The sequence below is a fragment of the Lygodium microphyllum genome, chromosome 29 (assembly GCF_053477565.2).
Source record: "Lygodium microphyllum isolate KBCC chromosome 29, Lygodium_microphyllum_v1.1.10, whole genome shotgun sequence".
Lineage (NCBI taxonomy): Eukaryota > Viridiplantae > Streptophyta > Polypodiopsida > Schizaeales > Lygodiaceae > Lygodium > Lygodium microphyllum.
The window spans coordinates 33,313,717-33,326,013 of record NC_141163.1 but is presented as its reverse complement, the minus strand read 5'-3'; the positions used below and the strand labels follow the sequence as shown (position 1 = coordinate 33,326,013).

Genomic DNA, 12,297 nt, shown 5'->3' with positions numbered 1-12,297 from the left:
TTTGAAATTTCTTTCAAAAAATGAGAATACGTAATGTGGTGAACACAACTCGATCCTTCAAGCAATGGTTTAGCCCATCTTTATATTACAAGAGACTACACTAGTAATCTAAATCAATAAGAGATACCAAATTGCGAGCATTGATATTCTAAGTATTAACCTTTAGACTTGTCATTTTGAGTGATTTTCGAATTACCTCTCTAGGCTAAGGTGGAATTTCTTATGAGGCCCAAACTTTCATCCAAGTTTTTCCTAATAATTAGAGTAATAATAAGAAACTCATTGCTAAAGTCAAGCGCCAATTGCAATCAGAGTTTGAGATGAAGCATCTTAGGGTACTTAGATATTTCCTTGGCATTGATGTTGTGAAGAAAGAAAATGATATGTAGATGTTGCAAATATAGTATGCCTTAGACATGTTGTCGGAGTATGGCATAACAACATACAAACCTATGAGTACACCACTTGATCCAAATGTAAAGTTATCAACACATAATGGTGATCAAATAGTAGATCCAAACATGTATCAACGAATGGTGGGCAATCATATCTATCTCACCATTACTCACCCAAATCTTAGATATGCAATTAGTGTTGTGAGTCAATTCATGCAACCACCCAAGAAGCCACACTTTGATGTGGTTCACAAAATCATGGGTTATGTCAAGTAGACAATGAGCTATAGGTTGCACCATAGGGCTAATAGAGATCCAAAGCTTTATACCTATGTAGATGTTGGTTGGGCAAGTAGTCCACATGTTCGCAAATCTAAGTAGTGTGTGGTTGCATTATCATCTATAGAGGTTGAGTACAAAGGGACAATAGTAAATATATGAGGCCATGTGGCTATGCCACTTGCTTGAACCGATTGGCTATGATATGGTGGACCTAGTACCTTTATATTGTGATAATATGAACAATATCATGCATGCTAATAATCCCATGTTTCCAACTCACATAAAACATAGAGGTTCACCATCTTTTCATCCAGAGAAGGTAGTTAGTGGAGATGCAAACCTATAGCATGTCACTACCCTATGAGAAGTTAGAGTACTTCCAAGATACTATAGGAGTATATGGCTTGAGTAATCCAAGCCCAAGCACTTGTCCCCGTCATGGCTTGATTTTAAGGGGAGTGTGGTAGAATTCACAATACCAAATACAAATCATTCCAAGTAGGTGGATGGCACATGAATTGAATAAGAAGGACAACCCACATCATCCTCTTGTGTGTGTGTGTGTGTGTGTGTGTGTGTGTGTGTGTGTGTGTGTGTGTGTGTGTGTGTGTGTGTGTGTGTGTGTGTGTGTGTGTGTGTGTGTGTGTGTGTGTGTGTGTGTGTGTGTGTGTGTGTGTGCGCGCGCGCGCGCGCGCGTAGTACCCACGTATACAAGGCAAACTTAGTTCATTTCAATAGTAGCACATTAAAATAGTAGAAAAGATTAGATAACAAGAATCTTCCTTCACCATATCGCTTGTCAATGTGTGTGCATGCATGTTGCCTATTGATCTCTTAACATAGTCTACATGGCCCTATCGATAATCTTACCTAATGATTATCTATGTCAATGTAAGGTTATCTAGTCATGTATCACCATTGAGGTAGTTGTTGATGCTTACTCAAGATGACCAAATCTACAATTGGTTCATAGAGAATGCAAACTAAAGGATGTGTAGCGCCCCTCCCCCCCCCCCAAAACACACGGCAAATATATAGGTATGCTTGGAAATTGTTCCCCTAAAACTAATTTGATATGTGCTCTACTCATCTAAATCCTTTAGGAAAGGTGAAACTTTAGAGGAAATATTGATGGAAGTGAAATTGATATTTACTATTGGTATAGAAGTATACAAAGTAACTTAAAAGGATAACTTATGACTCATTGTGACTTTTTAAAAGAAATTAAGCTAGATGTTTAAGTTCTATGTCCTAGATTCCACATTGTGTTCAAAATATATGGACCACAATGTATAAAGTATCCTATATTGTATTAGCAATGAGGCATTGAGAAGTTAGAACTTGAGTCTTGAAAAGTTTGAATAGGGAACACTGAACAATAAAAACTTGTAATGTTCCAGACTATGCCACTATCTAGCTCCCATTAGGTGTCGTGGCTTGTGCCACTATCCATCTCCCATTAGCATTGATCAACATGTCCTATAATAGTGATCTTGGAGATGGGCAAAGCTTTATACATGCATGTCCTGGGAAGTTCGAAGGCACATTTCAAATGCTAACCTTGTCATTGCTAAGGTGGATCTATCAGAAACTAGAGACCTTCAAACAGGTTTGGCAGGCTTACCATAAAGGGGACAACGTCTGAAGATTCAGAGACAGAACGAATGACCTCTAAAGACTTCTGTGTATCAAATGCAGGGAGAGAATACATCAGGCTTTCAGGTGATAATCGCTCAGACCTCTAATGTACGTGATTGTTCACCGCTCACCTGGTACACGAGGAGAGCAAGATTTTGGGGTTGAGTCTTTCCTTCTTGAGGGATTGTGCTAGGGGCCAAGCAGCTAGATACACGGTCCAGATATCCAGGTTCATGGGTAATATGTGGGTGCAGTCCCTGTTCCAGTCTGAACCTTGTGGCACTGTCAGCAGGCTGCCTAGTTAAGGGCGTATTAGAGACATTCTCTAGACTCTGCAGCCTGGCATAGCTCTTTCAGCATGAAGAACTATGTACAGTATGTGTCTCAGGTCTCTGAATTGCCAGAAAGAAGAAGAGTTTGGGGAAAGACAGGTTTGCTTCATCTAGAGTCACTTGGAATTTCGAAAAAGCCTTCTCAAAAGGGTTCAAGAAGGGAAAATACCTCTTCAGAACCACGCGATTTTGGTTCACAGTTTGTGACAATTCAAAGAAAACACTGGCTCAAATTGTGAAAGTCCTCCTGAATGTGGACGAGAAGGATTCATCTATGGTTCAACCAAAACTGTTTCCTGAACACTGGAAGAAGGAAATAAGTGGACTTTCAGACACAGAGAGCAGGCACAAGGGCTGGCATAATCAACAAACAATTCAAGTCTGATCATTGAGATTTGGCTGGATGGAAATATGAAGTACACACACAGCCTTGTTAAACAGTGGTTTATTACAAATTAGAAAGATATGGCAGATAAACAGTGTAGCCAATTTTGTGGCCAAACACCATAAAACCTGCAGAAAAGTAACAAATAGTTTTAAAAATATGTAGGGGTGTCTCATTGAGGGAGCACTTTGAAAACCCTCTAATTGTGAGTAGGAGGCTCCACCTTTTCCCAAAAGTGATTGATGTTCCTTGATTAACGGATAAAATAACTGTAGTTGTTTAGATTTCTCATAGTAGGCTTATTGATGGCATTGGACCCAAAGAAGTATAATGGAACTCAATTTGAAGGCGTTTATGCAGTAAGGTGCTCCCCATTAGACCTTTTTGGATGTCCGTTTGAAGCTCCCTCAGTGGCAGAGCAGCAAAGAAGCCCTTGAAAAACTCTTTACATGCTTCCTTTGCCTTATACGTTGTTTGATTTGCATCCTTTGACAAATCAGTTTTAGTAATATCTACTCCTTGGTCTGTTTGATTGCATTTTGAGGATGGAATGATGGGTGCTTTCAATTCCAATGGCAATGATGATGACGAGGAAAAACAAGAAGAAGAACGAGGAGGAGGAGGAGGAGGAGAAGAAGAAGCTGATGATGATGATGATGATGATGATGATGACGACGACGAAGACGATGACAATGACAATGACGATGATGGTGGTGATGCTGTTGCTGGTAGTGATCCAGGAGTATCATGTTTCTTGTCTTTAGAATAAGACCCAGGGGCATCCTTTTTCTCATGGGAACATGTAACTACAGGTTTCTTATCAGTTTGCTTTTCACCCAACTTTTCTGTCAATGGCACATGGCACAAACTCGTATCCACATCAAATCGTAGGATGTATGCTTGTTTGCACCCCTCATAAAGCCTCTCTCCTAATGTGTCAATGATGTAGTAAGCTTCCCTATCCACTTTCAAAACGAAGAAATGATCATTCCAACTCACAATGTACACTGCAGGCTCGATGCTGGCTGCCTTCTCAATGGCCTCCCAGATGTCATCAAAAGTCATGGCATCATGCAGGAAGTCACAAGTATTCCCAACCCCCTCAGGTTTAAAAAAGCCTACAAAAGACTTTGCTTGTAAAGCCATCAGAGGTCGAATTCCTGCCTCGATTATTGTGTCAAGGTCAAAATGGCCATCTGGAAACCGATTTCTGTACATCTCAACATCACAAAGCTTCCTCCATTCTGCAGAGCCTTCTCTGATGAGTGTATCAAACTCTGCTTCAATGGGCATCCTGTCTGGATTTTGATGTAGCCAGTGAGCCATGACAGCCACCAGTGCTGTACATGCACTTTCACCTGCTGCTTTCTCGTGTCTCTGATCAATGGATGCAAAAAATGCCTGAGTGGTAAGTTTCATATGGCCATCCCTACTGACTAGTTCCTTCTTCACCCAGCTTCCAACACTGAAATGTTCCTCTCCAAAAGCTAGGCAGTCAGAAAGGTTCAAGGATAACACATCTTTTGGACACTGCAGCAAAGACCAAAAATATCAGTACAGTACTTATTATTGAGACATGAATACAAAGAGAACTGTGGTGGAATAACCATCATCATGCGGCGGGTAGCATTATGGACCTACAGTTCTTGCAGAGGCAAAATCCGTTCAAAAGACAACAATAGACAATTGTCTAGAAAGCACAAATGTGCCAATCATGAGAACAATTGTTTAAATGCAATTTACAATCGCAAGATCTAAATTTACACCTCAAGGGCAATGGTCACTGCACTTGACAGTTGACATCCTCTTTTGAATCAGCACCAAACATGGGGAAAGCAACAGCCCTTCCAGCATTTTGGAAACACAAAGGCTATGCAGTTTCGACCTTGGGAATAATCAAGCTAGGCTGTAATGTCAAGTACTACTTGATAAAAGGAGTCTGGTTGAATTGGACTAGTGAGTTACATCCAGGTGCTTGTCAAAGTATGAGATGAGCATGGACCTACCCTTGGACTGTAGACTTATGCTGCTGTCTGCAATGATACAGTTAGAATGCATTCTCCTAGCAGAAGCAATTCAATGCCTGAGACAGCCAGATAATCAATTCATGCTTCACATCGATTGAGATTTACCTGAGCAAGGAGCGGTTCAATAGGATAACCTGACAATCGTCTGTCACGATCAATGTCATCACCTCCGTCCTCACCATAAGCTTTGTTCAGCAGTGGCTCCCCCCGAGTGCGAGAAGTTTTTCTCCTTTTCCAAGATAATAGACTTCTCATGGTTGGCTGAGAGGTGACACTCTGGTCTGAGTCCGACGTGGAGGTATCTTCTGTTGCTTTGGGATATGCTTCAATTCTTGATGGTGCTGGTTCATCCGCATGATTATTTTTCCGGTAGTCAGAAAGGGCCCCTTCAAGAAAACGATTTACCCTTGCGAGAGGCCCATAGCTTCGCAAATAGTAGTTATCTTCACTAGCCATTATGCCTCCCTCTGAATTACCGATAGAGTCTGTGTCACTTGAATCTACTGTATCTCCTGAACTCTCCTCGCTTTTCGGAGACAGTTTCCCATTGCAGATAACCAGCTCACCTGACGTCTTCTTTCCAGCAATTGTAAGAGATCTTCTCATGCTTTTGGCCTTCATCTCTTCCCAGATTTGTTGATCACAGAACAGAGAACCACTTAGGCAGTGCAAAGAAGGAGGTACACACCTCTCGAAACCGAGGCCATCATGTCCTACCACTTCCCTCAACTTTATGGTAACCTGCACATCATTACATGGTATGAGCTATTTCTACACCCACGAGGTGAATTGCTCAATCAAAAAACTGATACTTTAAAGCTAATCAGACAAAATTGAGTTGCATAAACTGCTTAAATCGTCATCATTATCATTATGGATTTTGTTCTTGGTAATATTCATGCACTTGACATTGCTAGTATTCAAGTGATGCGTCCTTATTACAGAAGGTAAAGCACAAATGCTCACTATGATGGCCGATGCTTCCATCCCCAACACTCCAGAACCTAAAATGTGAACCTTTGTGGTGTGTTCCAAATCTCCTTGTGTTGCTGATGCGTATTCACCAAGGTTCACATTCGCAGTACCTATGACACTCACCTTTGATTTTGAGCAAACCTGGAGAAAAAACATAATGTCTCAATGGTTTTCCCTTTATATAACCCTTTCCTTCCTTACAAATCTAGGCTGCTAAAAAGAGTATTTGGGATGATGCAGATCCATCACAGAGATGAATTTGTTCCATCCAATATCACATAGAAATAAGCACTTGTTTATGATTATAGTGAGCCGTAAGGGACCTTAATGACCATGAGACGGATGTCCCAAGGTAAGAAGATGCAGTCCTTTGTCATGGACAGCACGCAGACATGCTCAAATTGCTCATCCCAATTGATGACGCAGCCATCCTCGAGGATCTTTTCAGTTGTTCTTGTCCTCTTGAGGCTGTTTCTGAAGTGCAACCTCAGGCCACCCTTGCTGCCTTTCCATTTTACCTTGATCATAACCCTTCCTAGTTCCCCATTCTTGCTGAAGTTGGAGGGGGCAGGGTGGGCATCACCATTTTTACTCGAGGCATGCTGATCGTGCTCCCCATTCTTGCTGAAGTTGGAGGGGGCAGGGTGGGCATCACCATTTTTGCTCGAGGCATGCTGATCATGCTCAATTCTGCCTGCAGGCTGCTGCTGCTGCTGACCGACGCCATTTTCCTCTCTTACAGCCTGATGGGTCAAATGAAGACCCTCCCAGCTATGCACAATCAAATTCACCTGGTATTTCTTTGAGAGAATTGGTGGCCAAGGCCTCCATTTTACCATGTTGCCGGGTACGGCAATGTGCGCCAGTTGTGGATAGGTGTGGGCATTCACAAAATTTTATTCCTTGGGAGATCAAGAGGGGGGAGGGAGCAATGCTGGTTGAAGGAGATATTTTCAGGAGATGAACACTGGTGCTTAAGCAGTCCTGTGAAGCAATTCAATGAAGGGGAAAGAACGACGAAGGAATGTCCAGACCTGCTCTGTTTGGCAGACAAGCTGAAGGCCCGTAATTTTCAAGCAAAAACTCTGTTCTGGGGGCTGATTCCAGGAAAGAGGGGAGGGGGGGTGCATGAACACTGTGCACCCACAGAATGCACCCATGAGATGAAAGCGTAAGCTTGAGGAGGAAGCCCAATTAATCAGACCCAGAGAATTGAATAAAATGGCAAAGTCAAGAAGGGCCCCTCCATGCTCTCATTTTTGGTGGGTTATTGTCAACACGATTCGGCCGGGCATAATCCAATGAAGCAGGGGACCCGACCTCTAATTCTGTGGGGATATAAAAATATGAAACCAGGATGAGATAATTCTTCTTTACCCTGTTTTTTGATCTGCTCTGGCTGGCTGGGTCAAAGGCAACTTGCCCAAATAAATCAATAACAGACCAACCCACAAAAAAATGCTCTGCGCCAGCTTAGAAAGGCGATGCCATCAAGGAAGAGGAAAGGGCCAAATAAAGAGGCTGATTAAGGTATCGAAAGCGCTCTCGCATTGGGGCATCAGTAAACGTAGGATTTTTATTTTAATAATATCAGGAGCCATAAGTATGAATTGATTGAAAATCATCATGAGGTTGATTAGCATTAGAATGATATCAGTGAAACCATAAGTATGAATTGAAAAACAGAGCAGAATAATGAATGCAAGATGGAGAAAAAAGAGAGATCCCGATGCTTGATTGCTATAATCTGTTTGCTTTTTTCTTCTCTGGCAGTTGTGTCCTAATTACAGACCTTGGAAAAACTCTGTCCTTCCTAATTACAGACCTTGGAAACATGCACGCCCCCCGGCGCACCTCCCCCCCCCCCCCCTCTCTCTCTCTCTCTCTCTCTCTCTCTCTCTCTCTGGTACAGTACCACATATGTACCTCTTATCAATGGTTTCATGTGCATGTTTGTATGAGACAGAATCCAAATTTTTAAGTATATCAACATCAACCTCATTTTCAATCCTTATTATTCTAAGCTTTTTTTGGTCATTCTATGCAATGTTGTATATAATTAAGCCTCTAACTTCTAAGGGAGCAACATAGTTCTAAACATATAGAAGGGAATAAGTTTGTAGCCGGTCTTGTCTTATACAAAGAAACCATATACTCTATATGTGCCAAGAAAAGGACATGAGAACCCATGCACATAATTGCTAGCCAATGCACTAACTTCAACCTTTAGATGATGTTCATACACCAATCATGTGAAAGCATGGACAACCATGTTATAATTTTTTGAAATGGGGAATAAGTTAACTATTTTTGGCCAAGCAGAGTCTTTACTCATCATAGTTTCCCATGACATCCTTTTCACTGCAATTGCATGTGAATGGCATCATGGATTATGGTCAAAAATAGGCAAATTGTTGAAAGTTTGCAGCAAATCAAAGCATTAGACAACTAAGGATGTTGAGCAAGCTTTTGCACTAAAGAAGCTCAATGAGTCAACACAATAGGAGCATGAATTGAAGAGACATCATCAACTAGCCCATTTAGGAAACATTGCACGATAATGGTAGGTCCATCTAAAATCGTATGCACACTACACACATGAAATAGCAAATAAATAACTTATATTTGATTGACATTCAAATTGATTAGGTTCATGTAAACTTATCACAACGTGGATTTCATTATATATTTTTAGAGAAGCCATATTTACCAACAAAATCATGTTCACTATGTGCTTGCAAGCATGTGGGTTGCTTTTATATACATCATACTACACCAACCTCCACTTGTTTTGATTACTCAATCCTTGTCCACTATATTTCACACATATAATTGTTGCACTCATTTGTGTTATTCAAAGGTGTTACTATGCTTGTAGCATACACAGGGTTTCAAACCATCTAACTCCATGTAATGAGTACTTTCATTATTCATGAAGTACAAGGGCTAAGTGCCTACCACTTTAGGATCTAACCTACAACCACTTGGGCCTCAATTTAGAAGTACTTTTGTGACTGCCCATAGTCCTTCACTTTCTTTGGCCTTCCTCTATAACAAATTATGACCCTTAATCTGGTTTTTGGACATAGTAGCAAGTCATCCCCTTTCACGCACTTGAAAATTGAGGTCAGAGCACTTTGATGAAAAATGCTACACTTGCAAAACATGGTCTTGTAAAGAAACCACTTTTTAAATCAAAGTTCTATTACCTCGTTTCTATTCCCTCAATTTCCTAGCCATGTGATGAGCAAATGCTCGTCAATAATCTAGAAAGTACTACGTATATAACTATTCTCTATCATGAAGGCAACTGAGACACTTTCCCATCCTAAAGGGGAACATATACTTCTCCCAATGATACTCTAAGCATTGATAGAGCAACTTTATAGTGATATTTTACCCTTTTCACCCATATAGACCAAGCACAGACTTGTATATTGCATAATATATACTAGCGTTCGGTGCGCGCTTCATGCGCATGGAACACTAGGCCGCTTCACAACAGCTTTGCTACCTCGAAGCAACAATGCACGGCAACTTTGCTCAACAATCCATTTCTCATCTTTCTCTCTCCTCTTTTCCCTCTGTTTTTAATTTTTTATTCTCTCTCTCTCTCTCTCTCTCTCTCTCTCTCTCTCTCTCTCTCTCTCTCTCTCTCTCTCTCTCTCTCTATTTTAGTTTATTTTTTCTCCTCTCTTGGTTCTCTCTCTCTCTCATTTTTTCTCTCCCCGCTTTTCTTCTCTCCTTTTATTCTCCCCCCTCTCTCCTCTCTTTTCCTTCTCTCTCCCTCTCCTCTTTTTTCCTTTTTTTTCTTCTTATTCTCACTCAACTCTTTTCATTCTCTCTTTCTCCTCTATTTTTTATTCTCTCTTTTTAAATTTTATCTTTCCTCTCTCTATAATTCTCTTTACATGATCCCTCTCTCTCTCTCTCTCTCTCTCTCTCTCTCTCTCTCTCTCTCTCTTAAAGTATGTAAATTTTATCTTTTTCCTATATATATTTCTCTCTCTTCTCCCCTCTCTCTCTCTCTCTCTCTCTTTTCTTCTTCTCCCCTTTCTCCTAATTTTTCTTTTTTTCTTCTCTCCCTCTCTCTCTTTTAAATTTTATATTCTCTCTCTTTCCCCCTCTCCCTCCTCTCTCTCAAAGAAAATATTTAAATTTAAAAAAGACTTTTCTCTTCTTCTTCTTCTCTCTCTCTCTCTCCCCTCTTCTCTCCTCTTTTCTCCTTTTTTTTCTTTTCTCTTTCCTTCCTCTATAATTCTCTCTGTGTTCAAATTCCCTCTCTTCTTTTCTCTCTCCTTTTCTTCTCTTTGTTTCTCTCCCCCTTTTTTCTCCCCCCTCTCTCCTCTCTTTTCCTTTCTCTCTCTCTCTCTCTCTCTCTCTCTCTCTCTCTCTCTCTCTCTCTCTCTCTCTCTCTCTCTCTCTCTCTCTCTCTCTCTCTCTCTCTCTTTCAATTTTTTTTCTCTCGCTCTCTTTTCTCTCTATATACTTTTTATTCTCTCTCTATTTTTCTCTTTTCTCTCTTTCCCTTTCTCTTCCCCCCCCTATTTTCTCTCTCTTTCAAATTGTATATTTTCTCTTTGTCTCTCTCTAAGTCAAAAACTATATTTAAAAATGTTTAATTTAAAAAAGACTATTCTATTTCTTCTCTTTTCCCCCTCTCCATCTTTTTCTCTTTCTTCTTCTTTTTATTATCATCCTCCATTTTCTTCTTCTTCTATCTCCCTCTCAAAGCGTGTGAAAAACTATGTCCAAAAAACTTTAAATTTTAAAAAAATTATTTTAAAAGTATTTAATTAAAAGTTTCAATTAAAAGTTTAATCTGAGAGAGAGAGAGAGAGAGAGCCTAGGCCCTACACATGAGAGAGAGGGGGAGACTAGGAGAAGAAAAATGTTTAATTTTAAAAAGGCTATTCTATTTCCTCTTTCCCCCCTCCTCTCTTCGTCTTCTTCTCTCTCTCTCTCTCTCTCTCTCTCTCTCTCTCTCTCTCTCTCTCTCTCTCTCTCTCTCTCTCTCTCTCTCTCTCTCTCTCTCTCTCTCTCTCAACATGTGTTAAAAACTATATTCGGAAAACTTTAAATTTAAAAAGTTTTTTTAAATGTTTAATTTAAAAAAGTTTAAATCAAAAAGTTTAATCTAACTATGAGAGAGAAACTTTTGATTTAGAAAGAAGTTTGATTTAATTAGAGAGAGAGAGAGAGAGAGAGAGAGAGAGAGAGAGAGAGAGAGAGAGAGAGAGAGAGAGAGAGAACCTAGACCCTACACATGAGAGAGAGAGAGAGAGGGGGGTGGGGGAAGGGGGAAGGGGGAAGGGGGAGGAATTTAATTAAAAAGGGGAGGGGAAAAAGAAAGAGAGAGATTATAAGTGAGAGAGAGGGGAGGGAGTTTTAATTTAAAAAAGAGAGGTGGGGGGGGGGAGGGGGGGGCTTTAATGAAAAAGGGAAGGGGGAAGAGAAAAGGAGAGATTATACTTGAGAAAGAGGGGAGGGGAGAGGGTTTTGATTGAAAAAGGGAGGTTTGAAAAAAGGGGCAGGTTCGGGAAGCTCTCTGGAGGTTCGGGGCTTTCCAAACCTACAGTGAAAATAATATAGTATGGACCATTTGAGTTCCATAGAACAAAGTGGTATGTGCAATTAGTTGTAGTTTGTACATTTGCACTCTCAATTATGAGGGTCTTGAGTGTATTGCTCAAGCATCTAACACACACCAACACCCAAAGAAGCCTTGGCCAAAATGAAGCTTCAACAACTCTCCCAAATATTTTTTAAATCCAAGGAGCATGAACGGCTTCAGGACAAAACCATCATGTATGATAATTTTCTGTTTCATTTTGCATGGTCTCTTTTGGTCTTTAGCAGGATGGGAAAACTTTATGTCAAACTCCAAAGGCAAAGCATCCATAACATGTAGTCTACCTTATAAGTCAAAAAGTCTTAAATTTTTCATGAATTCCATGCATGTTTTAGCCACAATCAACACAAAAGATTTGCCACACATCTCTCTCTCTCTCTCTCTCTCTCTCTCTCTCTCTCTCTCTCTCTCTCTCTCTCTCTCTCTCTCTCTCTCTCTCTCTCTCTCTCTCTCTCTCTCTCTCTGTGCATGCATGTGTGTGTGTGTGTGTGTGTGTGTGTGTGTGTGTGTGTGTGTGTGTGTGTGTGTGTGTGTGTGTGTGTGTGTGTGTGTGTGTGATTTACTTCTACAAATCGAGGCTGCACATCTTCCCTCTTCCCAATGCTCGCCACAAATTTCTCAACATTCATAC

General features: G+C 40.6%; 1 protein-coding gene across 1 annotated transcript; it reads right to left on the bottom strand.

Annotated features, from left to right (window-relative positions):
- Positions 1-2,384: 2,384 nt before the first annotated feature.
- Positions 2,385-6,923, bottom strand: LOC148010511 (uncharacterized). Its single transcript, XM_087671618.1, has 4 exons — positions 6,358-6,923; positions 6,026-6,175; positions 5,165-5,800; positions 2,385-4,562 (listed from the first exon to the last, which is right to left on the bottom strand). Exons 1-4 carry the CDS (start codon positions 6,871-6,873, stop codon positions 3,321-3,323), a joined length of 2,544 nt encoding a protein of 847 aa, XP_087527744.1. The 5' UTR covers positions 6,874-6,923; the 3' UTR covers positions 2,385-3,320.
- Positions 6,924-12,297: the final 5,374 nt, after the last annotated feature.

Coding starts and splice junctions, on each gene's coding strand:
- LOC148010511 (XM_087671618.1), bottom strand. CDS start 6,873: ATGGTAAAATGGAGGCCTTGGCCACCAATTCTCTCAAAGAAATACCAG. Junction 5,801..6,025: donor TGGAAGCATCGGCCATCATA/GTGAGCATTTGT, acceptor AATGATGTGCAG/GTTACCATAAAGTTGAGGGA. Junction 4,563..5,164: donor TTGAACCGCTCCTTGCTCAG/GTAAATCTCAAT, acceptor TCTTTGCTGCAG/TGTCCAAAAGATGTGTTATC.